This window comes from Microchirus variegatus (assembly GCF_963457635.1).
Source record: "Microchirus variegatus genome assembly, chromosome: 6".
Lineage (NCBI taxonomy): Eukaryota > Metazoa > Chordata > Actinopteri > Pleuronectiformes > Soleidae > Microchirus > Microchirus variegatus.
In genome coordinates, this window is record NC_139807.1 from 12,902,241 (window position 1) to 12,929,539 (window position 27,299).

The window sequence follows — 27,299 nt, forward strand, 5'->3', positions numbered from 1 at the left end:
GTAATGAATGTTGGTTTTGCATACGTAAAAAGAAAAAAAAAAACGAGTTTAAACGCTCAAGAATGTCACACTTCTCATGTTCAAACTTAACAATTTCCTCAGGAATCTTTATGCATAAACACGAGATATATATATATATATACATAGTGATAAGAAACTAAAGATCCAGGTTTTGTCTTTGGCAGACGCGATGAGCTCATGGTTGTTTGATCCGTGGTATGAAAAGATGTTTGCCCTGCCCCGCGAAGCACAGACGAGATAAAACATGTGCCATAAAGTAAGGGTTAACTGTCACCTCCTTTGTAAATGCAGTCATTCAAAGACAAATAGACACCCACAAATGTGCACGTACAGCAGGTGGAGAAAAGAAATGTCTGCTGTCACTGCTTTTGAAAAACTTTACAGTGCTCCTTTTCGGCTCGAAGCCACCACTTGCACTCGACGTGAACTCTGTGAATGCAGTCGAATCTAAAGGAAAGTCACACACACACTCTCGCACACACACACACACGACCAACAAGAGATGCTGTAAATCATTTCAGTTCCGTTCTTCACTCATCTCCACACCATGTAAATGTAATCTGTTGTGACAATAAATGCATAACCAAAAAAGAAAGAGAGGCAGCTTCTTTAATGTCCTTAACAGCTTTTCTTCACATAACGACATTAAAACGGCACTGGTTGTTGTATTTAAAGGGCACATTTTATGCAAAATCAACTTTTTAATTATTTAAATCCTTATATTTGGGACTCTGTAGGCCCTGTCAGTCGGCAAAGTGTGAAAAAAGATGACTCACTCATGTTTTTGGGGTCCTCCTCAGTCTAAGTACAGGAGGTAAAACACGCGATGTTGACTTCCGCACTCACTGGGACGTCACAATGCGCTTAATTCCTGGAATTGTAGTCTTGCGGAGCTTCGCTTTGTCCGTAAAACAAGCGAGAGTGCAGGCGAGGGCAACGGCATCCGAAAACCGGAAGTCCGCATAAAAGGTCTATTCTTGGCTCCACAGTGCAGCACAGAGTTCTACACAAACTTCCAGCCTCAGAGGATTTATCTGTCCAGTGGATACATGTTATATATGACGGCAATGTGCCTGCTAGAGCCTGCAAATGATCACTTTTCCAAATGCTAACTGCTGTTAGCTCCCAGTAGCCTCTGTGGCTGATGTCATTTCCTGTCCCCTAAGTTTCGTTTTTACTTTTTTTTTAAGGTGGACCTTTAAGGTTGACCTAAAGAGACACTACTAAACAGAGTGTTCTGAACAGGGCTGTTTTGGCAGTGTGATCTTTGTTCATTAGGACAACAGGGAACTATGTTAACTTGGAGAAATAGGGTATAATATGACCCCTTTAACGCAGAGGCTAATGGCTATAGATTTAACGTACACTATGCTTCATGAAGTCTGACGAATAACACTGTACACTTCGATGTTAGATATAAATGAGACTGATTTAATTTATGTGAACACTTGGCACAAAGGTTAATACTACTACTGTCACATATGTGGGTTGGTGTTTGTGTGAGCTCAGAACAGAAGCCAGGATTTCGTCAGAATATTCTTGGGGAGGCCACCGCCGGAGCGGGAGAAGGGCCCAGCCTGAACAGGGCTCCTCCACTTGTTGTTGTTGTAGCTGAAGTTGGTGCTGAATCCTGTCCGGCTGTTCTGCGCCGGGAAGAAGTTGGGGAAGTGAACCGGAGGCAGAACGAGCACCACGGGCTTCAGCACCTCCTGAGGAGCCTTACGAGGACGGACAGGCGGGGCAGCAGCGTGAAGGGCGGGACGCAGAGGTGCGGAAGGAGTCGTCATGTTGAATGTAACAGTGATCCTTTCAGTGAATGTGCTGTTTTCTGGTTTGGAAGAGGAGGAGCAGAAGCTCTCCTGTTTGGAGGCGGAAGAGCAGGAGCTCTCCTGTTTGGAGGCGGAAGAAGAGGAGCTCTCCTGTTTGGAGGAGGAGGAGCAGGTGTTCTCCTGTTTGGATGAGGAAGGGCAGGAGTTCTCCTGTTTGGAGGAGGAGGAGCAGGTGTTCTCCTGTTTGGAGGAGGAGGAGGAGGAACTGGACGTCATGTTCTTTAAGGTTTTAGAGCTCAACACTTTGGGTTTCCCTGAAAGACAAAACAATGAGATCAAAGTCACTATTTTCATCATCTTTTTTCCTCAAAATAGGATAAGTTTGGCATACTATAAAATACTGTATATATATATATATATATATGCATATTCACTGTCTGGCAAATAGATAAATATATACGATGAGATGAATTGGATTTTTCTGAGTTGTGTACATATAAATAAGTAATAACAAATTTCAGCCAGGAGATGGTTGGCGCATGGACACAAAGGAAGCAGACGACTTGGCTCTGTCCAAAGGTAAACAAGACACCAGATATTGTTTGGACTGTATGGACAAAATATAACTCATTCACCAGTCAGCTCCAACAGTGCTGATGGGAAATTTTAGAGCCAGTCGAACTGTTTGACCACTTTTATGAAAGTGGTGTCAATCTGCTCATCTAAGACTAAACGAGAACAATGTCATCACACTTCTAATCACGCTTACCCTGCGATGACTGTCGTCCACACGCCGCAGTACTGACGTTTCCTGTGGAATCTTGGTGAAGTTTGGACTGAATACTGACAGGAAGGCGGGGCTGATGGGAGCGAGCGTGGACTGCTCTCGTCACCCTGTTGGTTCGCACATGGCGCTCTTTTCTAGTCGCCTGGTCAGAGCCGATCCTGTCCAGTAGACCTTTGGCATTTGCCCTGGCCAGCACTTCATGTGGGGACTCTTTGACCACAGGCTCGGGCTGTTGAGAAGTGACAAAGTTAAGACTTCGTCATTTTATACTGTTGGGCGGAAGCAGGCGGCAGTTGACAAGAAACACAGAACCACCAAAGGCTATAGGAGTCAGGAAATGTTAGTCTACAAATTGGTGGCAGGAGCATGAAAAGATTGCTTTGTGGGGGGGTCAACGTAAGCTCAGATGGTGTCATCTTCTGTCGTCAACACTGTGCAATCAGTTTTAACATCATTATCGCAGAAGGAGAGGACAGGAGAGGAGAGCCACAGTGTCCTTGCTGCTGACTGTAGGGTCACCTGCTGCCTCAGCATCAGCCCACACAGTCGTCTACTGCTCTTGATGTCTGAATTATTCACAAGTGCACTACAGAGACACAAACAGCTTGTGTTAATTCATATGCGTTTGCCTGGATTTTAACTGTAAATATGTTTGTGTGTCGGTGATCTTGCACAAAAGAAGTGTGTGGATGTTTTTTTGGATCAATGCATGTTGCATACACTGTGTGTGTGTGTGTGTGTGTGTGTGTGTGTGTGTGTGTGTGTGTGTGTGTGTGTGTGTGTGTGTGTGTGTGCACAGGTAAACATCTTTTAGACGCACCGCTGTATGCGGTCTTTGGTGGGTGCCTTGAACTTCTCTGATGCTGACTCATACAGACAGGTGACATTGAATTATTCAACAGACGCACTCGGTTTCCCTCCCTTTCTTCACTTCTTCACCGCTGTAAATCTCCCTTCCTCTCCGTCTCCACTATATGTCATACTTTGTAAATCTCTCCGTCGCCCCCTCTACACTCTGCCAACCTAATCTGCCACAGCAGAGCTGGAGCCAAGCCGTTACGGGCGATATATCTCAGCAAATCAATCCAAATGTATGAATCTTTGCTTAAACAATGAAAAACGTGACATGCGTGTCACTCAAATGGCTTTTTATGGTCTTCAGCTGCTCCTGTACGGTGGGCTCATAAAGGAGGCTGCTGCTGCTGCTGCTGCTGCTGCTGTGACAGTCAATGTGAGCCAGACAACATTCAAACACTTATATAATTGCTATTTTTACGGCACTTTCCAGCGTGCCACAATAACTTTTGATTAGCCGACTTTATTGGAGGTAAGGAGGAGGGGGGAAAAAATCTTGTTTGAGGCACCATTACAGCAGTTTGATTATCTTTTCATTCCTGTCTGTGGAGGTATAAAACGTGATGGAGAGCCAGAGAGAAACAGACACTACAGGGAGAGAGCGAGAGAGAGCTCAGTCACACCTGCTGGGGGTAACACGGCTTAATAACCCTGCACTGGTAATTTCATAATGTGTCGTAAACATGTTGCGGATTATGAGGACGTGGGGAAAGCCCAGTCACATGGACTTGATGAGACTCTCTGAAGCACGTGTACTAAGCACTTACCACACAGAGAGAGACACAGAGGAGAAGATTAAAGTGGGTTTAAAATGACTTTGACTTCACATGGAAGTCAAAGAATAAGGAATGTGTCGAAGAAATAATAGTCTTTTTTCAGACAGTGCCATTTCCAAATTTGCGACAACCAACTTATATTCCTTCACAGACACTCTGATCAAGGTTGCTCCATTTAATGACCTCCTACGCCGAGGTAACACATTCAGTGCAAGTTGTCTCCGTGCTGCAGAATTACTCAAAAACTACTTACCCAGCTTCCATCAGATACCACAGAGTGGAGTGGTATGGGCCAAGGAAGAACACATTAATGTTAGATAGAGGTGTTTGTGAACTCCTCAGGAAATAACACAAAGATCACCATGAAAACATCTGACATAATGCATAGTGCTACTATCTGAACAGGTGAAACTGTATTTGTTTAATGATCCAGATTTTAAAGGGGACATTTTTAATCATTTTAATACTTATATTTGGGACTCTATGAGTAGGCAACGTGTGAAAAAAGATGACTCAGTCATATTTTTGTGGTCCTCCTCAGTCTAAGTACAGGAGATAAAACACGCGATGTTGACTTCCACACTCATTGGTACATCACAATGAGATATTCCTGGAATTGTTGTCTTGCAGAGCTCCGCTTTGTCCCTAAAAACGAGAGAGTGCAGGCGAGGGCAATAGTATCCGGAAGAGCGGAAGTACCACCAAGTGTTCTATTCTTGTCTGCGCAGTGCAGCACAGAGTTCTACACAAACTTCCACCCTCAGAGGACTTACGTGTCCAGTGAATACATTTTATATATGACAGCAATGTGCCAGCTAGAGTCAGCAAATGGCTTTTCCAAATGCTAACTGCTGTTAGCTGCCGCAGCCTCAGTGACGCTGACTTAGTTTCCTGTGTCTCATTTGCATTTAAAGAGACAGGCGCTCAAAACAGAGTGTTCTGAACAGGGCTGTTTTGGCAGAGTGATTGAACTGCTGTGGTGCTTCATCCTTAAGGTATTTTGACCAAATCATGTCACAGACATGTTCATTAGGACACCAGGGAACTAGTTTAACTTGTAGAAATCGGGTATAATATGTCTCCTTTAATGTTGATTATGGAACAGCATAAAAAAAATGGAATAGCTCTTTAACTGCTGATTCAGGAACAAACCTAAACCTCTCCCGCTCACGGTCGGTCCCATCCCATCCTGAGTGACCTTTCTATTTATGAATTTGACCCAAGCAGTGTCCTCCTCTATCACAGCAGCATTCATTTACACTCACCCCACTATTTTCTCCTATAGCTCTCACACTTCGTTTCATGTTACTGATTAAACGTAGTTAAAACATCAGACCTCAACATTCTCATTTCTTCAATGGGTCCATCCTTATTCCGCTTCTACTTCCTTTCCAGCCTCAAGGCTTTGTCCAAGTACCTGTCACAGTCCGTGATTCTTTTAACTTGATCTAAATGTTAGTAGTTTAGGGTTTTGCTCATGCCATAGTTTCCCAGTGGAAACGTGTATTTGACAGATGGCAGACAACACAGTGCGTCTAGCTTCAAAACAAACTGCCTCGAGGTTCACCTAATTAAACTTATTTCACCTTGTCTTTGTATCCATTTGTTTTCCACCGCAGCCAAGTTTTAATGGCTTTTCAGATCTCAGAGGAGAGTGCAAGAAGGACAAGAGAATTTATGTTCCAGCAGACATAAATAAAGCATCAGCCTGTGTTCCACTTCAACAGAAAACCATTCCCACATAACTGTATCTTCTCTCTGCACACAGCACTTCAGTGACTGAACAAACTGTCAGATAAACATACAATCAGTCAGCCAAGTAACACCCTCTTATTACATTTGTTCAGGTCCATTGTTAGTGTTGGAACTGTCCTGTCTCTGGAGACCGGAGAGCTTGCCATGTCCGGACGCTAAATGAGCTAAATTTGTTCCTGCTCATCTCTGGCTGCACTGCATGAAAGCAGCAGCATCAGTGGACTGGTGATTTGGGTTTAGCTGTGGTAAATTATGTTTATGGCAAACTTAAACATTATGTTCTCATGTGTTTTTAAAGCAGAAACCTGGAGGCAAAAGGGAAAACAGCAACTCAGACAATGCCATTTTGGAATGCGGCCAATACATCCTGGTAGTAGATAGTATCGAGAAATCAGATATTGTATTTTTTTTCAGTGTTAACCACTGTTTAGTCTCACCTCTCTGGTGAGAACAGCGAGGAAGCAGCCATTACTCTGCTCTGAGGGCTCCAGCATGAAGAAGGAGGCTGTTTCCCCTGAACCCTCTGCATTGTCGGGAGAGCTGAACGGGGATGGACTGAGCCTAAATGAAACACACATGGACAAAAGACATACATATATTACCCATTTAGGCAACACTTTATAATAAGTACACGTATTATTAAGCATTGTTAAGCATTAATAAATACTGGATTAATCATATATAACGCATGAATACTCATGTGACTGCTGGACACACAGAGAGAGGTGAGACGGCAGATCTTTGTAAGTCGATCAAAGTGCTTGTTTATAGAAGGTGGATGCTGATTGGCTGTTTGAGTACAGCAGCTATTGGGACACTGTTCCTCAACTGATGGGATGAGTAAAACATTTATAACTGTGTTTATAAACTACATAATAATGAGTATTCATGTGTTATAAAAGATTAATTCAATATTTATTAATGTTTAAAGGTGCATTATGTAATAAATCTAAAGCAACTGGCCATAAAATCCTCCTAATATGTCACAGAGACTCAGGAATAACATACTGAACTCACCAACAACAACAGCACAGCCAAAATATTTGCATAAAAACATTTTTTTTGCAGATGTTTATGTTTTGAAATAATATTTTAGCATGTGGCGCCACCTACTGCCGTCTACCAATCATTGCAGTCAGTAGAGTCTCAGCTGCCGAGCGGGTTGCCACTTACGTCTAAAAGACCTCAGTACTTTGAATTTGAGTGTAGTAACCGTTTTTGGCCACATTCTTACATATGGCGCCTTTAGCTAATGCTAATAGTGTGTACTTATTATAAAGTGTTACCTGCATGGATACTCAAATTCAAAATCATACAAGCAGCAAATGTCTTGATTTATGTCAACCCATTTCATTCAACACAGTGATTATAGTTGTGCTACAAATGTATGCTAAGATTTCAAGGCTTAAAAATGTGCACGAGCACCAGTTGTCTATTTGATGGAAGTGTGATCCATATCACTGATATTACGTCGGTGTTATTTATTCTAGCCTGGGGCATTGCCAGCACACCAGGCCAACTCTCTGCAGAGAGCAGTCAGTCTCGCTGCCTTCAGGTCTTCAACATCTGCCGCCTTCAACAAGTCTTGACTTCTTCAAACCGCACAAATACAAACAAATAAAAAAAAAATCTGTTGGAAAAACTAGAAAGTATGTCAATGGGAAGACGAGCTGTCTAAATACTTTTTTCTTTGCCCTTTTCACAGCATTAAGAGAGAGAGAGAGAGAAGCACTTTTATTTATATTTATACAGAAGCACCTTCAGTGCTGTCTGAGGTGTGCTGAGACGTTTGACAGAAGACTGTCTAAAAGGAGACAAACAACTTGGCAGGATGACAGGCAGCGAGGCACACAGACAAAGACAGACGATGAAAGACACAGACGCAGAGAAGTGCAGTGAGGTTCTGGAGCACAAACAGCGAGCCTGACCTGAAGTCTGCTTGTTTCGGTTCTCCTGCTTGCTCACTACGGGCCTTGGTTTGTTCAAGGGCTCTGCTCACCACCTCCTCGTTTTCCTCCGCGTATGAAGAACAGGTGGAATAAACCACTGCCAGCACCTTAGGGACTGTACAGTACACAAAGAGAATAGAATCACCCTATTGTCATGAAGTATAGAGCAACTGAAAATATATCTTACCAGAAAATGACTTTGGTATTAAGTAATATATTACTTATTACTTAATATAATATTACTATTAATAAGTAATATTCATATTACTTAAGTAAACGTTTTTAAAGTATATGATATTTACTGTACATAAATGTCAAAAGTAGAGTTCTGATTTAAAATGTACTTTGATTTTAGAAGTAAAAGTATTAAAAAAGTGATAGAGTCATGATAGCTCAGTGGTAGGGTGAGGCTGTGGGTTCAATTCTTCGCTCTGTGTCCTTGAGCAAGACACTTAACCCAATTTTGAAGCGTGCAAATGTCAAAACTATTCTTCTTCTTCTGATTTTATTTGGTAGTAACAAAGATAGAGGAAATGTAGTAAAGGAAAAGTTGCTAGAAATATAAATAACAAAGTAAAGTACAGATATGTGAGTTTTGTACTTATTTCAGTTAACTGAGTTATGAATTGTATTTTTATTGTATTTATTATGTGCATTTTATTCCTGAAATATCCACTTCAGTTAATTCGTACATATAGGGTGTTGCATTTAGGATAAAAACATATGAAAACTGTTATAAATCATATTTAAATTAGTGATAGAGAGAGAACCGATTATTTGTCCCCATATCTCTGAATAATTTCATGTTCAATTAAGGGATACAACAGAGCAGACAACGTCTCCACACACACATAAAACATCGAATGTTCTTTTTGAAGAAATTGGTGCATTGAATATAAATGAATTTGTTCTATTTACATAAATACAATACTCATTTTCTTTATCTGCCGTTGGCTTGAGGCTGTCGACCTTGTGGTTCCCTTTATTTGAGATTTGATTTCTTTCTCGCTCGGTAATTACAGTCAGACAGAAAATGGTAACGAATAAGAAACCCGCTCAAATGTGACAAATCAGCTTTGTTTGTGTGTGTGTGTGTGTGTTGATGTCAACGTGAGCGTGTGTCGAAGCGCGTGTCTACATAGAGACATTGAAATGAGTCCATCGACTAAAGCAAACCCGGGTCGCTCAATACACAACAACCATAAATTAACGGTCCTAAAGGAAAGAACTGGGAAGAAAAAGGTAGAAAGAGCCAATCAATGCCAGTGCAGTTTGAAGGTGCTGGTTTATGTTGCCTCTCACAGAGAAACTCCACCTGCTTGATGAACATGATTCTCACTAAGAGCAAAGAAGAAGAACAACACCACACAAACTCGCTCCTGGACACTGATTAACAAGCTCCTCAACGGCATAAAACACAGCACAATCGCTCTACATGGCACGTGTGCTATCAACGTAGATCCCTCCGCTTAGTTCAGTTCCACAGGATATATATGCGGCGCAAAGCAGAATTACTAATCGGTTGTTTCAAATATGCAAGTGCTGCTTACAGCACATCGTGGCTGCACGGAGCAACATTAGCATTCCTGATTAAGACTCAGACACTCTCCCGGGAACACCACAGTCTTCAGTCTAATAGCATACATGATTAGATCATTAGGAAGTATAAGCTCCATGGTGTCAGAGAGGTGAGAGGGGCTGCACACTCACGACTGGGATGGTGTGGTTGAACACTCACATTTTAGTGCATGAACAATATCCTCCCTCTGCTGAGATACCAGTGCTCCCAGTTTGCTCTGGGCTATGGAGCCCTGGGACAGGTCCTGCAGCAGATCTGTGTCTGCGGGAGACGGAGCAGGAATTTCAGGAAAGAAGAAAAAGAAGACTTTTTGTTTCATTAACTGTTGTTAAGTGTGCTGCATGTAAGTTCAAAGTGAGACTCGCAATAATGAAGGAGCTGCTGTGATTTCACACACAACCATTTACCGTTTACAGAGAGTGGCCCAAAAAAGAGAGAAAACATTCATTGAGAATCAGTTCTCTGGGGGGAAAGAGCATTGGTGATGCCAGAGACCAGGCAGAGGAGAATGACCAGACTGGTTCAAGATGATAGAAAAGCAACAGTAACTCAGTTAACCATTCATTAGACCAAAGTATGTAAATGACCATCTCTGAATGCACTACATATCTAATTTTGAAGCAGCAGAACACCACACCATCCTACCTTAATTACCTTAATTAGATACACATAACACCCAATCAAGTGGCCAGTTAATGTATATAAGCACAAAGCAACTTAAAACTCAATTTAATTTAGATCAATTAAATAACCATATGTTATTACACTCTAAATGACTCTCCAATTATTCAATTATTTTTACAAACTTTAAGGGACAGAGACAATCACATTCACCATGACCTACTGTATTCCTTGTCCTGCAGTGCACTCTTAGAAATAAGGGTTCCAAAAGGTTCCTTCTACAAGGGCTGAGGTTCTACCTGGAACCATTTGCTTCTGAAAAACCCTTTCCAGAAGAAAGGGTTTTTCAAGGGTTCTTGGTAACGCTAATGGTTCCAGTAAGAACCATTTTGATCCAGAGAACCCTTTAAAACCCCTTTCCTGAATAAAGGGTTTTAAAAGAGTTCTTGGTGGAACCCTACAAAAAAAGGGTTCTCCTATGAGGACAAGCTAAAGAACCTTATGTGGTTCTACTTTTCACTTTTATTTCCAAGAGTGTTAGGAACCAGGATGTTACAAGTAAACTATACCGACAGCATCTGCCTGTATACTGTTATTTTTCAATACAGGCACAACAGGGCATGATATAATTATAGGCTCAATTTCCAATATCTTTTTGTCTATATTTCATCCACACTTCAGATCACGTACAAACCTCCATTCTCCTGCAGTATGTATTCAACCGGGTTGCTGACTGCAGACACAGAACACCTGGGAGTCAACAGGATGGCACGAACCCTCTGAAGTCTCCTGTCAGCTCCGTCCAGAGACTGGAAGACCTCTGATATCAGCTTCACATCTGAGCAACGTGCGATCAACAACAGAATCATGAACACACATTTTGCTCAATACTTCTTAAGTCTATCCCCAGTGTGCCGCTATATTTGTTTGTAGAACAATTCCCTGCCTGGAGCCATATTTTGCAATTAGAATAAATGTCAGCTTTGTGGTGCACTTAATTGTTTCCCTAATGAGCAGTGAGTGTGGCAGCCTCTATTAGCATATGTTCGCCTACAGTCTGAGACCTGGGCAGACACTGTCTGCTCTGTGTGATTATAAGAAACTCTGGGACTTTGCTGACACAACAAAAATAAACCATTAAAAAAAAAAAAAAACTGTGTAACTATACAGTGGCTGTCATAACTGATAAGCTCATAAAAGCTCTTTTTTTAACTTTACTTACTTTACTTTTTTTAAATCTTATGAAGCAGACTTCCTACAGGCAATATTCAGTAATTGTTGACACTGCTGTATGTATTATATTTATTTATACTTCCATTTATTGTCTTTGTTTTATGGTGTATATTGATGCACTGACTTTTGTTGCAAACCAAAAATTGTCTCCCAGGGACAATAAAAACGTTCTAATCTAATCTCTATTCAAATGACAGGCAAATAATTGCATCAAAACACTGCAGGGACACAGACAGTTGTGGCTGTGTTCTTTCTCCAAACGTCATCAAGACAACGCAGTCATTGACACGTCGGGTCTGTACCTACTTTTGCAGCCCATGGCGGAGACGACCTGCTGTAACTCCTCCCTCTGAGCGTCCGCGCCGTCGCTGACGCAGACGTAAACCGTGGGCTGGTCGTTGCCGTTAGCGCCGTGCATCTCGGTGATTAGGGAGGCGGTGTGGGAAACAGTGAGGCCAGAAAAGCAGCCCACCATGAGAACGTCTCCTTCACGTGGTAACACGGAGCTCACTGCATTTGGGCCCAGGCTACACGACTTATCCTACAGGCACATATGGAGAAAAGAGAGAGCAACTCGTTTCAAAATAAGAAAGGAGAAGGAGGAGGAAGAGTTTTCTCTTGCATGACGGACGTAAATGCAGTAGAAGTGAAGTGAGGATAGATGAGAGAACAGAAGGAGTTTGGGACAAATGTGTCAGAGTAGGCACTGAGGGGAGGCAAGAGGAGGACATGGGGAAACAGAAAAAGGGGATTGTGAGTGCAGTCGCATTAAGTACAAAACAGATGTCCATCAATCACTGAGGTCCTGATGCTGAATCATGCTGAACAGTTTCCCAGTGGAGCCACGAGGCTGAGTTGAGTTCAGCGTCCAGTTCACAGAGTTTGTCAGCAAAGACAAACCGGAGAGAGGATGGAGGGAGGAGGAACAATGACATTTTTAAAAGAGCAAAAGAGAGATAGTTTATGGAGAGCCATATAATGGTGAGATGGACGATGTCTGTAGAAATGGAGCAGCGATTCATTTGGAGGCGCTGTTGAATATTTGATTTAATTTGGCTGCAAAATCTTGTTTAATTGTTTCGCTGCTACTTGCAATTTGTATGGCAGCTTGACTTTAATGTTCCACAAATTAAATGATTAAACCCTGCTATACCAGACGAGAGGATCATTTATGGCCCGGGAGGAAGTGATGTGAAATATTTGTATCTCAGCAAACAAATCTTAGACGACTTTTAAAGGATCGCCGTCTTATGATCAATTTGTGCCAGTCCATTAGCAAAGCAAAAAAAAATGATGAATATCCATAAAAATGGATGGAGCCAAACCAATTCACCCTAGTCATAGCCTCGTCATCTGGCTTTGTCAATAACCCGCTCTCTCACTCCGCAGCTTTTACCTGGATGATGAGTTTGTGGTCACTCAGCAGCCTGGTGGAATACAGACAAGCTTTCATCTGAGCGGGGAATACCAGCACATCCTGACAGTGGGGATCCTTGCAGAAAGTCTGGCCCTGGAGCTGCCCGATCGATTTCACTTGAAAGAAGCCTGAGCTCCTCAGGACACTCTGGACTTCATCAAGACTAACGAGAGAGACGGAAAGAAAGGAGAGGAGGGATGGGATTAGTGGAGGAGAGGAAGGATGAGCCAGAGGTGGTGCCAAGAAAGAAGGATCATCATAGATAATTACACCGTCTAGAATCAGTATATCAGTAGATTTGAAAGAATATTAAGATGCACATTTTCACACACCCCCCCACACACACACACACCACTCAACCCAACAGGTGACCTTTACTGTACTGTCCCACAGCTTGCTGAGGGTTGTTGCTGATTGAATCTGTCCACAGCAGCAGGATTTACACCGAACTGAATCAGCCAGTGCCAGAACACACACAAACACACACAGAGTCTCGTGGTTTAATTGGATGTCAGCTGGGCACCTGCATCATAAAACACTGGGGATAACCCCAGGATTAGTAGTCCTGTGTGTATGCAGGTGTAGGTTATGGCATACATGCGGGTACTTGCACATACTCCACGTATACTTCTTATTTATGTCCTGGTTCAGTATAGTAAGTGTGTGTATGTGTGTGTGTGTTCAGCTGACCTGCTGTTCAGTGTGTTGATCCACGCATACAGTGGAAGGCTGCTCGACCTCTCCTGCTTCATCTTCACACTCTCCGGCAGGATACACTCAATCGACAAGAGATTGTGTTTAATCCTGCAGCGAGCCAGAGAGGCAGCCAACTGGGTTTTACACCTGCACACAAACCAATATGTTTTTTTTTTTACCTCTTCATTTTCACATTTGAATTATGTTTCTATTCATAGATATTTTTTTTATTAATTACCTGAAGAGATAGTTTTCAATATCTCTCACTTCCTGTATAATCTCCTCCTCCTCCTCCTCCTCGTGAGGTTCCCTCGGGAGGAACTTCCTGTCCTGGAGGTCATACAGCAGGACGGCAACGAGGCTCATCTCATCATCTGGCTAGAGCACAAGAGTAAAAGTTTAGGACACTTCATTGATGATGATGGTACTTAAATGTCGATAAATCCAACACATCGATTGTTAGTGTGTGTCGGAGAGACAGTTACTTTGGCACCTATTGAGGGGGACAGCGCAGCGACGAGATGGAGAAAGTTATTCAGTTTTTTTAAAAAGTGACACACAGGACGTCCGGTGGACACACTTATAGATATAATTGATTCTCAAGCCCCTTACCCTTATCTTTAACCATCATCACTAAATGCCTAACCCTAACCCTTAAAGGTGCATTATGTAATAAATCTAAAGCAACTGAGCATAAAATCCTCCTAATATGTCACAGAGACTCAGGAATAATGTTCATATAACAAACTGAACTCACCAACAACAACAACAGTATTAAAAACAATATTTTGCAGACTGCAAATCATGTTTATGTTTTGAAATCATGTTTTGGCATGTGGCGCCACCTACCGCCGTCTACCAATCATTGCAGTCAGTAGAGTCTCAGCTGCCAAGCAACCACGGGTTGCCAGTTACGTCAGAAAACGACACCTAAAAGACCTCGGTATTTTTAATTTGAATGTAGTAACCGTTTTTGGCCACATTCTTACATATGGCACCTTTAACCCTAAAATCTAATTCTGACCCTAAACCTGAAAGAGCTTAACCCTCAACTAAGAATCCACAAATGGGTTTTTGGGTCTCCAAAAACATCATCACCAGTCTTCAAATTAAATTAAGAATGATTAAAAAACAAAAACCCTGGCATAAAATGTAACCACTTCTACTACCGAACATATATCTTTTGGAAACGGCTTCTTTATGTCTTCAAAATTATGCTGGGTGATACAGAAAGGGCAGTTAGAATCGTCAGAAACATTATATTATGCACAAATTTGATCTTGGCTGAGTCCCAATATAGTCAGTGAATCAGGTCACAGTGGTTTCCTCACTGTCCTTCCATCATGACTCCACCTCTGCTTCCAAATTAAACATTAAACAAGTAGATGCTCCACTTTTATCTGTGCCTCTTCTCCTTTACAGCTCCAGCTCTCGGCCCTTCGTTCCTGCCATGTTTATCTCTCTCTCTCTCTCTCCACCTTTAAGTCCCTGATGGTTAGAGGGCACCAGCTGAATTAGCAGCAGATGGCGTTCCACAGCAGCAACAGCTTGCCACATCCTCTCGCTAATGGGCCAATAACACTGCAAGGGTTTACATTGCAGCGAAGGAATTAGCCAGCGCTTATTATTCATTCCGGAGGCATTTAATTTCATTTTTGGAGTGCACTCCACACTATTTTCCCCCCCTTCTCACGTCGTCCCTCTCGAAAGCTCATGTTCCACTTGCCCTTTAACAAGGTTAAACTGTTGGGTGTGAGAAAATTCCCAGTCATTCATTTGCCTGGCAACCGTCCCATTGTGGGGAAACTGTCCCAACATAAACAGTGCAGCTCTCTTTGGGAATTTGTGTCCATGTCTGCAACATAACAAATGGACTTGGATTCACTTTATTTCATTACATTTTTTATGACGGGACCATAAGGGATTAAACAATAATGTTTCATCTGTCAATGTCACAATTCAATTAGGGATTCTGAGGCACATGGAAGCCATTGCATTAATAATTATACATATAAGTTGATTGATACGTTGATTTTTACCATTACGCTCATTCATTAAACTTTTTTTCCAGATGATTGTGGGTGTAATTTTAAAATCTCATGTCCTATTTTACACAGAATTAGAAACTATTCCATGTTAAAGGTGACGGTGTGCCTAATGCATTCGCCTCTTCAAATTGTACATTGTCACTCCGGTGCCATCCTCTCTAAAAATTGACTTCACTTTCTCTCTCCGTTGGGATCAGATGTGCCCCAGGCTCTTTCAGCATACATCTTCATTTTTCATTCATCCCCCCACCCTTTTTTTTTTCCACCCACTACCCTCATTTACCCGCCCTTTTTCCGGCCTGCCTATTCCCTTTTCACCCACCTCTGTCTCCTCTCTCTCTCCATCAAGGTTGAACTTTATAGGTGCCGGCAGTGTGAAACAAGGTGAGCGTTGAGTCCTAAAGACCGTCTCATTGTATCCAGACTTTATTGTCTCACAGGGGGGATGCAGAGTAACGACCTGCCACTAACACATAGGGAGACCCATTCATTTCAACCCAGGGTCATATTTCACGAGCCTATACAGTGTGTGTGTGTGCATGTGGGCTTTTGCTTTACAAACACACACATCCATGTGTATTAATGTGCCTGTATATGTATTCACCATCACTAACGTAGACATTGTTGTCTAAAGCTGCACACTCTTGACTTCTCTGTTTACGCATTCACCTCCACTTGCTTTCATCACTCTTCTCCTCTGCCAGCTGTGAGCATGAACACCAGCCCTGTACGCCGTGAATGTTTTATCACCATCACCATCCAGACTGCTGGAGAAGCAGCTAAAGCTCTTTTCCACAGCCTTTTTTTTTTTTTTATGTGGAATGTTAAAAGTAGGGCGGGTTCATGCTACTCTCATCCAGAGGATGCCGTTTTCTTCAAGTAGAAGGGCATTCTTCTACTGCCAAACAGTGGGAATGATCAGCAACCACTGGTTCCAGGACAGATGTGGAGCTGTGGAGATGCCATATCCATATACACTGCTTTTAAACAGTTTAAATGTGGTGGGGTATATAAAAGTCACATTATAAGTTGATAAAAAAAAGGATTGTATGTACATTACTTCACTTAACCTACTGCTGCTGTAATAATAATAATACAATAAACTGTGCTCCTCACTTACTATTGACTGAGAGAGGTAAAAGTAGCTGTCAATCATGATGTCCTCCAGGAGCTCTTGATCTGTGCAGAAACAGAGAAAAAACGAGATTAGGTAAAGTACTAACAGGAAGTGACATCACTAAATTCCTCACCTAGAGTTATAATGATGCATATTAGTGGCAGCTTTTATGTCAGTGTCCAATTATGTCCAGGATGGAGGAGTAGCTAGAGACACAACACACCACTTACTGTCACATTACCTGGTAAAATATGTGCTATAAACAGACAAATCTAATGATGAGAGCGTGTCTCCGAAAAGAGAGAGAGAAGAGGTGAAGACAAAGGAAAAGACACTCCTTAAACGATCATGATTTATTTCTGAAAAGATAATTCAATTAGACTGGGGAGCGATTTCCCATCTTTTATGCCCATTTAATGCTTAATTACACTTAATCTGATTCTCTTCAATTGCTCAAGTCGGGTGTGAGTGTGTGTGTGTATATGTGTGTGTATAAAAGACAGAGTGAGTGAAAGAGAGAAAGACAGATTAAAGGACTAATGAATAAATGACACCTGAAGTAATAGACAGGCTGCATCTGAATGGGATGTGAGAGCCGTGAGGTATTTTACACCAGACTACAATATTCATTAATATCAATCTAGCTATAGTCTTTAATTTATTCCACACCTGTTGCTCACATATTATGAAGTGGTTGGTAGAGGTTGATAGACATTTATTTTAGCCTTTTTGTACAGCGCTGGCACATCCACATAAATAAAACAGGCTGCTGCTGATGCTGATGCTGATGTTGATGCTGCCCGCTAAGAAAACTGCAGAGTAATGAATGGTCATAGTAGACCGTTAGATCTGTTTCTATATAGATTAGTGAAGGAGAGAGTCGATCAAACCATGCCTACAGCTGCCTCACTTCCCTGGCCTCATGTACCCAGAACTTTACTTTGATGTTTGTTTGTTGCTGCTGGTATGGTATCTTAGAACCGAGACTGAGGTATTGTACATACTCTGCTTTTACAGTAGCCACACAGTAAGTGCTGGACGAACAATATAAAATATGAATGTAGAACATGTATTATGTGATACAATCCACCTTTGGTTGTTTACCAAACACTCTTAGAAATAAAAGTGCCAAGAAGAACCATATAAGGTTCTTCGGCTTGTCCTCATAGTAGAACCCTTTTTGGCTCCTTTTGGAGGGTTACAACAAGAACCATTTTAAACCCCTTTATTCAGGAAAGGCGTTTTAAAGGGAATCAAAATAGTTCTTACTGGAACCATTAGTGTTACCAAGAACCCTTGAAAAACCCTTTCACGAAGAAAGGGTTTTTCAGAAGCAAATGGTTCCAAGTAGAACCTCAGCCCTTGTAGAAGGACCCTTTTGGAACCCTTATTTCTAAGAGTGAAGCTGTCCACCAAATCTGATCCAATGCAGCCTTTTAAGCAGATCTGTGCTTTGTTTGCTTATAGTTAAAGGTGCCATATGTAAGAATGTTGCCAAAAACAGTTACTACACTCTAATTCAAAATACTGAGGTCTTTTAGGTTTCTTTTTCTCCGCCATTGTAGCTCAGACGTAACTGGGCAGCTGAGACTCTACTGACTGCAATGATTGGTAGGTGGCGGTAGGTGGCGGTAGGTGGCGCCACATGCCAAACATAAACATGCAGTCTGCAAAATATTTTTTAATGCGAATATTTTGGCTTTACTGTTGTTGTTGGTGAGTTCAGTTTGTTATATGAACATTATTCCTGAGTCTCTGTGACATATTAGGAGGATTTTATGACCAGTTGCTTTAGATTTATTACATAATGCACCTTTAATCTTCTACCTAAATAGCAGAAAAAAAACACTCTTTTTATCGACACTATTACAGACATACATAAACGATACGGATGGAACTATTAGTATCAAAATACGTCCTTTAAATTTGATCTATTATCTGTCACATGTTCAACTCTTCCGTTTTCCTCCTCCTATTTATAGGTCGTCCAATTAAATTCTACTTCATCTTCTTTAGAACTAGACAGAAAAAGTAAATTGTGTGCGAAAGAATGGTGAGGAAATTACGGTTCGTAGTGGGTTTCTTTCATCCCACTGGCTGTCACATCATGAACGTGCCAATGGGGGTTCTGTCTCTTTGAAATACACAAAAAAGTTGACTTATCTGTGCTATTTTCTTCTGTGTGAGCTCTCAATTTCAATGCGGGGGGGGGAGACAGAGAGACAACAACACTGTCCAGGTTATCAAGACGGGATTAAATCTGCTTCCACGGCTACTCTGCAGTTTCAGTGTTTGCTCATTAAAAACTGGGAATGAGGGGAAAAGAAACTTGAAAAGCTGAGTGGTTGGACTACACATCTTCACTGTGGGGGAGTAAATAAAGGTGGAAATGAGATGAATGTGTTTGTTTAAGTGTGGAAACCACAGTGCAGTGTCTCTGCCACATGTGTGGCTGCTCGCTTGCTTAATCCTTCTTCTTGGCAAAAACACGTCTTATAAACTGTAAACCCATCCACTGAGATACCATGGAAACCACAGACTCTGCCATGTGTTACAATGACTCAAATTGTGCCAAATTGTACTCTGTTCTCTGTCAAATGCCCAAGTTCTCTACTGCAGCACAAACACAAACACATCTACACACACCAGGCATACAAAGAGTGTGTGCATCGTAGAGCTTATCTTTAATATCAATAAATAAAGACATATCAGCAGCAGTGCTAGTGCTGCGCTAATTTATAGTTGACATAAGTCAATAGGTTTTCCAATAATAGTCATTACTGCAGAGGGTCTTAAAGATAAGATAAGCACTCTCTGCACACAAACAGATCAGACCCCAATAGGACCTTGATGGTTGGGTCTGTAAAGGTCACAATGATCCAAATGCTATAAATCACACACAGCAGTTTGAGTAAAACACAGGGGGGGGGGGTCGGTTATAAATCACATACAGTCGACGTATTTACAGCAGATTGTCAGTGACATATTTTACTGGTGGAAGAAAACCGATTTTCTCTCATCAGAGCTCCTCATTTGAGAAGTTGATGCAAAAAATCATGGCTTTGAATCAATATAACAAAACCTGCACTAGAGACACTAGTGATCACAGTCTTTCCAGTGGGTCTGTGTATGTGTGTGTGTGTGTGTTCGCTGGCTTCCTTCCAGGTATTATACAATGAACAGTGACTGATTGTGGCTCAGTGGCTGTGGTGAAACAACAAATCCTTGGTGAGAGAACCAGACCTGAATACAGGCTCGTCTCCTCCTCGGCCAGGTCTTTGTCTCACAGCGTTCCACATCAATGTCCCACATTAATCTGACAAAGACGCAGCCAAAAAAACGAGGTGTCTGACTGCCATAAGTTACACGGCCGGCCCTTTGCACAGCAGCCATTTTGACATGTTTTTAACAGGAAAGGCACAGGTTACTGATCACATTACTGATGGATGTGTTCAGTTCATGTAATCCAGGTCAGTGTGACAGGGAGTCATCCTGAAAAGAAGAGAGCTAAATGGAACACGTCCATCATCACCAAGAACCCTTTTAAAACCCTTTATTCAGGAAAGGGGTTTTAAAGGGTTCTCTGGATCAAAATGGTTCTTACTGGAACCATTAGTGTTACCAAGAACCCTTGAAAAATGCAGTTTTTCAGAAGCAAATGGTTCCAGGTAGAACCTCAGCCCTTGTAGAAGAACCCTTTTGGAACCCTTATTTCTAAGAGTGTAGGTTGCGGGTTCTATTCCCGGCTCCATGAGTCTACATGCCAATGTGTCCCTGGACAAGACACTTAACCCCACGTTGCACATAGGTACGCTGTATGAAAGTGTGGGTGAATGGTTGTGAATGGGTCAATGGCAAAACTGCAGTGTATAAGGCAGCTTTGAGTATCAAGACTAGAAAAGCAGTGTATAAATACAAACCATTTACCGATAACAATGGTGGTGGTGGGTATTCACAAAATCAATTTTCATTTGCAGGTTGCGAACTCACATTATTAAATTAAAGTTAAGAATGTAATCGTTTTTTTTATTTTGGTCTATTTGGTCTGTTGCATCACCCACTGCCACCCACCCAGTAACACACCTCGTAGCACTTCAGCCCACGGAATGGCAGCAGAGCGAGCAGAGAGCAGCCTGCATCACAAATTATCCACAATACCAGACCTAAAAAGCCTCAGCACCCCACTCAATAATGTCTCCACCAGAGGAGAAGAAAAATTAGGGTCTGCTGTGGAGAAGAAGCTGAGGACAGCACACCACAGAAATGGTGGCAGATGCTTTTCTTCAAGCTGCACAATGTGTTTTATTGTCACGCTCTCATAATGTGATAATTCTACACTTTCACCTTCAATTTCCACCTGTTGCTGACACACTAAAATTGTTTATTAAAAACAAAGCTAACTTAGGCATATGTTTGTGCATGTAACCATGTAACGCTAGGCGTAAATGCAGCATATTATCTCTTTATTACTAGAGAATCTGACGACCACGCCCGTGCAATGTTTTTCATTGGACTGGAGTTACCACGTTAAACGCTGAAGGTCACTGTTGTACGTACTTTTAAATATATCACTTTTAAATATCTCTGCAGCTGCTCTGATTGTGGTCAAGGACAAAAAAGACAGTGCTCTAAGCTTAGCCTCACAGCAGAAGCCTCTATCCACACACACACACATACAGCAGTTACAGTCATGTGACAAGGGCGTCTGGCAGCCTGGGCGGACCAGTGCAGACAATGAGGCAGAAAAACACGTAATACTCACAAGAGAAACCAGTGGAGAGAGAAAGAAAGAGGGAGGCAGAGGAGGAGGAGGAGAGGAGGGAAGCTCTCATGGCCAGTGACAAGGTCAACTATTTTCAATCAGCAGAAATCCACATGAAATTACTTTGCAAAGCATGTGAGCAGTGAGGAATCAACCCAAAAATAACACAATATATGACCGTCTCAATGTGATTGATTGAGCAGAGAGTCATTTAGATGTGAAAATGCTTTTTAAAGATTTGTTTAAAGAAGTGTGAGTCCTTTTTTTGTTTTTGGAGAAGATAAGAGTTATAATCACAAGATCAATACAAGCTCTCATTGGCATTTTGCTCTGTGCATTTCCTTTTTTTTTTTTTTTTTTTGCTGTTGAAGCATTTCTCCGACTGACCTCAGCTCAATTTTGGATCAGTCATTGCCAGGCAGTGCACAAATATATGCGCGCGGCTGCCTGCCTGCACGAGTGTATTTCACGATAGCAAATCAATTTCTGCACCAAAAGTCACACAGTCCTCGCGGGCGGAGGAAGAGAGCGATTAGCATTGGCTCACAGACTGCATCATTTCATCTGCACCCAATTTCACCGCGTCACGAGCAGAAGCGGCTCTGACATGTGCCCAGTGTACAGTACGTACTGTGTGTGATTGATGATTTACTCTCATACTACCATTCAAAGGTTTGGGGTCACTTAGAAATGTCCTTATTTTTGAATGAAAAGCCCTTTTTTTCAATGAATATAACATTAAATGAATCAGAAATACACTCTATACATTGTTAATGTGGTAAACGACTATTCTAGCTGAAAAGTCAGGTTTTTAATGGAATATGTACATAGGTGTATAGAGGCATTTCCAGTGTTCTAATGGTGCATTGTGTTTGCTAATGGCGTTAGAAGGCTATTGAATGATTAGAAAACCCTTGAAAACCCTTGTGCAATGATGTTAGCACAGAAAGTTTGAAGGGCAAAATTACTATTTCTAAAGTTGTCGATATTTTCTATTCAATTTGCAACTTTTTTTTGATGAATAAAAGTGTGACTTTTAGTGGAAAAATTGCATAGGTGACCCCAAACTTTTGAGCAGTAGTGTATTTGTACCACCAGTAATCACAATAATGTGTTTATTGTGCTGAAAGCTGCCCAATGATGGTGTCTTAGCTCCTCTTCTCCCTTGTTGTCTGCAAGATAGCGTTCCAAATCTACAAAGTTACTTGTATCAGACGTGAGGAATGAGAAGTGTCCAAAAGTAGCTGTGATAACACCAAGGAGTATTTGTCTTTGAAATAAGCCCCCTACAAAACATGGGAGGATTAAAGTTAGAAAGTAATACCATGGACTGTATTTATTCTAAGCTTAAAATGAACATTTTCCCCTTTAACTAGAGCACAACCTTGAGTAAAATAACTGCCTCCTACAGTTAAAGCAAATTTCTGATTGTGGTTATAGCAGCAAAGGGTGAGCGATGGATATAAACAGTGTCCTGGGCAATAAGATCTCCAAATGTTCTCTTATCATTCTTAGTAATCTTGTCAATTACAGCTGATAATGCGAGCACTATGACCCACACAGCTGTAAAACCAACAAAGGTTTAATGATTTGTATTAACTCTGACACGCGTATAAGCCCAGGGCTTATCCACGTTTACAGAGAATGAGCAGAATCATTCACGTCGACGAGGGCGCTCTCGCTACCTGACCTCTCCATCCACTTAGAACGCGCTAAAATCGATTTCAGCCAGCTTCCTACACTGACAGTGGGCTCACCTCTCTGTACCCTTATCACCGTGGTGATTACACACCCCGGTGACTTCAGCCACGCAGAGCTCACCCTCTTCCCAGATAACAGATGATGAGACCAAATCGATTTGTAGCATCACACAGAATTCCCCTGGTCGTACAAGCATTTCTTTTTTTCTCCTTTATTTTCTTCATCAATCTGTAATCTATATCCAATTCTAACTGTCAATTAACTGCTTCCTTCTCAATTCACAAGGCTGTGTGTTTACGGCACATAAGAGTGGAGCCCAGTGTGACTGACAGCTGAAGTTCTTTTTGCAAAACATCAAAATTGCACCGGGCAAATCACAAATATTAATGGTTTTAAAATTCTAATGGTTGATATCATTATTGGTTTTAATTTGCTATTTAATATGGTGAATGAAAGGTTTTGCCCAACATACTTTGTCAAAAACCCAACTCTTCCCAGGTCAGATTTTCACTTACATTTAAGTGTATTGAAGGCGAGTTCATAAGCTGCACGTTTCATCTCCGCATCGCTGACTTCAGGCAATGGGATTCCTCTGTCTTTGCCATAGTTCACCAGCTGATGTGCTGCAGGTTTCTGCGAGTGGTTGTTCTGGAAGACGGCTGATGCCAGCAGGTACACTCTGTCTGGGAAGCCTTGCTGACCTTGGCTGGAGGTCAGGAGCCCTGGAGGAGCGGCGGGGACGGCGTCAGGTGCTGGGTCGTCCAGTGGAGTCGGGGGACTCAGGTCTTTGCTGTCTGCAATCTGGGAGACGGGCGTTTTGATCTTGCTCGTGGGCGAGCGACTGGAACGTCCTGGTTTATGTTTTTTCTTCACCATCTTCACACAGATGTGTTTTCTCTTTGACAACTGAAAACAGATCAAAACACACTTTGAGGACTTTTAATTATTATGCATAAACTATCAATGCAACACAAAACATTGTTAAATATACATCCACTCGATGCTGATTCTGTGATTCTCTGTATGACTCGTTCTCTCTCAGGGATTAGTTTTCATGTGTGTTGAGACATCCCCACACTGCGGAGTGACACGTTCTACATCACGACTGCTGGAGACAAAGCTGAAGTACAAGACAGCTGCATATGAACTGTGGCCGAAAACAGCAGGGGGTGAAAGAAGCTCCGCTCTGGAGCTTTGATCCCAACAATGCATGAAGTGACAGTGGAAGACTTTCACATTCATATTCCCACTTACATTTTACAGAACACAGATTATGACACAATAGATATATATATTCCATTATTCCAATATTCCACACCAGTGACTGAAAAGGCTGTGTGTTATCCCCCAATATATGCTACCCTTATAAAGCAGGAAAATAATAAGCATATAAATATAAATATAAGCATAAAAGAAATAAGACTAAATTGCATATGCACACACTTAAAATATACTTATAAGGGTTTTTTTCTATACAATAAACTTAAACAAATCCCTGAAATAAGGTTTGCTTTCTTCTCTTGAGAAGATCATTTGTAAAGTGTCTGCGAGGAACTTATTATTATTATTGTTTTATTATTGCAACCTGCCATAATACAACCAAGGAAGAAGAGAATACTAATATCAGATTATTGCTTTTTAAGATAATGCTCTAATTTAGGTTTAATTATTAGAAATACATTATTATAATATTATTAGAAAATAATATGGCAGTGTCTAATTCAGGCTTAATTTATCAATATTGTTGTCTATGTAGAACCATGTGAACTTGCAGGAAATGACCACTACTAGTTATTTATTTACTTATTTATATATTTATTTATTTATTTATTTAAACATATAAGTGCTAATTAAAAAGGCATTTAATTACTTAACAGTGGGGGAAAAAGTCACTTTTGAACTCACCTTATCGACTGAGTGTCCTGGTTTCTCTCCTGAAACGATCGTCCTCGTATCCCAGAGTTTTCATGTCTGTTTTCTGGTGGTGAGACGCCTCAGTGTTGCTGCTTGTGTTCACTCCTCCACTGGACACAAATCAATCCAAACCCTTTCTGTAAATCACTTTCCGTTATAAGTGAAACCGCTCCAACTTCAGCTGTTATGGTTCATTAAAAAAAAAGAAGAAGAAAAAGAAAAAGACATATAGTTTGAGTTGAGCCGCACCTTTTCAGACAAACTTTCCAAACGTGTGTCAACATTATGGCGCACTTTGGAGTAGCGCGCTTCCATCGCCATGGTAACCGCATGCCAATTTAAGGTCCTGTTTTTTTTTTTTACGGATCAAGGACTCGTGTCCTCAACGCTGGATTATCCTCTTGTCTGTGGGTTTGTTAAAGTTTTACAGAGCATTATTTCACAACACAGCTAATGATTGCACCGCTGCAAAATAATCAGTATTACTATTATGATAATAATAATAATAATAATAATGATAATATAGCACTCTAAAAGGTACTGAAATATTTTAGATGGAAAACAGTCATTTAAAAACAGCAGACAAACAGCAGGATCACAGATTAAATGCATATTTAAAGTGTGTTTTGAGGGCTGTTCTAAAAGAGGACAGTGTATATATAATTGGTGTCCACATAATAGAAATATAATAATATATGGAGTATGTTATGGTTGAGGTGGGCGGTCAAACCTCAGCTGTCATAAAAAAGTGGTTCAGTACAATTTGAAATGATGTATATTACACATACAATTACTGCAAAATTGAAACACTTGATTTTTTTAAATTTGTTTTAAGAAAGATACTTATGTAAAGGACCCACTGCTGCTTATATCATCACTCTGTGTGTAAAAGTGGAGACATGCTGATCATACTTGTCCAAGTTAAATGTTAAGCACTTTTCCCAGCAGTCTTTCCCTCAGTGCTCGAGCTGCACAGTCTTTCCAGATCACACAGTTTGCACGTCCCCTGGTCTCCCATGGTGATACCAGCCTGCTGTGGCCCCTGCAGCTGCACTTATAGCACTAATGGAACAACAAAAAAAAGAGAACGCTAATAATTCAGACACAAAATCATTGATAGCCTCACCTTTCTTTCTCAGATGCATTGTGCCTGAGCACGCCAATCACTCTGAGGTGGAGAATAAAAAAAACATTAACAGTCTCTGTTTCATCATGAAATTGCAGCAAATAAGGTGTGAAATGTGGGAATTTGAAGAATGGAGATTGTCATGACACTTGTGAGTGAATCACAGCAGATAATTAAAACATAAGTAGAACAGCAGAGGTAACTTTAGTGCAAATATTGTGCACTTGTGATGCCATATTGCAGATTCCACCTGTGAACTTCACCAGAATGTGGGAAATGGACGCCCTCTACTGTAAATTTAAGGAACTGTGTTGGCAAAGACGTTAATAGGTCTCTGTCCAACCAACAGCGGTGTTGTAATGTAATAAAGTACAAAAACTTGTTACTGTACTTAAGTACAACATTCACACATCTGTACTTTACTTTGATATCTGTATTTCTAGCAACTTTCACTTTTACTCCACTACATTTCCTCGAACTGTCTTTGTTACTCGTTAAATAAAATTAGAAGAAGAAGAGTTGATAATGGTCTATTTATATAGACATTTTCTAGTCTTCTTTACACTACAGTTTTGTTATTCACCCATTCACTCAACACATCTATTATCTTTCACACTCTGCCTGTAGCCGTACTGTACTAGCTGCCTCGACCGGTTGGGGTGAAAGGAAAACAGTACTTTTAACAACAGTAAAGGTCATATACTTTAAGTAAGACTTTTACTTAAGGAATATTATGAAAAAGTGACCAACTTCTAGCAAAGTCATTCAGGTTTCAGTTTCAGGTAAGATACTTGTACTTTTACTCAAGTTTCCCTTTTAGCTACTTTATACAAGACAGTGTTAGAGATAATCTAGCGATTCCACAGTGTATAGTACATTATATTCTTTGAGATTAAGACAAAACTATGAAAAGCACAGCACCTGGTGAGACATTCAATGATCACAGACAATGAAGCTTATTTTCAGTGGACCAAATAAAGTATATATAATATATATACTTTATTTAAATGTGGGAAATGTAGTTTATTATATATAGATGTGAGTGAGAAGGATTGTGTTTGGTATAGGGAGCAATATACACGCTCAAGTTGGTAAGTGCTGAAACTGTATTCAAGTATGAAGGATATCACATCCATCTGTTTTATTCACTTTGGTTTCTCACGTTTCAATTGT

General features: G+C 41.1%; 1 protein-coding gene across 1 annotated transcript; it reads right to left on the bottom strand.

The window, feature by feature from the left end:
* Positions 1-1,526: 1,526 nt before the first annotated feature.
* On the bottom strand, positions 1,527-23,962 carry LOC310928836 (putative methyltransferase NSUN7; the record flags this gene model as incomplete). The annotated part of the gene is made up of 12 exons (XM_083891487.1): positions 1,527-2,104; positions 2,560-2,806; positions 6,401-6,524; positions 7,892-8,027; positions 9,651-9,752; positions 10,807-10,950; positions 11,652-11,886; positions 12,742-12,925; positions 13,453-13,605; positions 13,697-13,836; positions 16,627-16,685; positions 23,602-23,962. The coding sequence occupies 12 exons, from the start codon at positions 23,960-23,962 to the stop codon at positions 1,527-1,529; spliced, it is 2,463 nt and encodes an 820-aa protein (XP_083747613.1).
* Between the last annotated feature and the right edge of the window lie 3,337 nt (positions 23,963-27,299).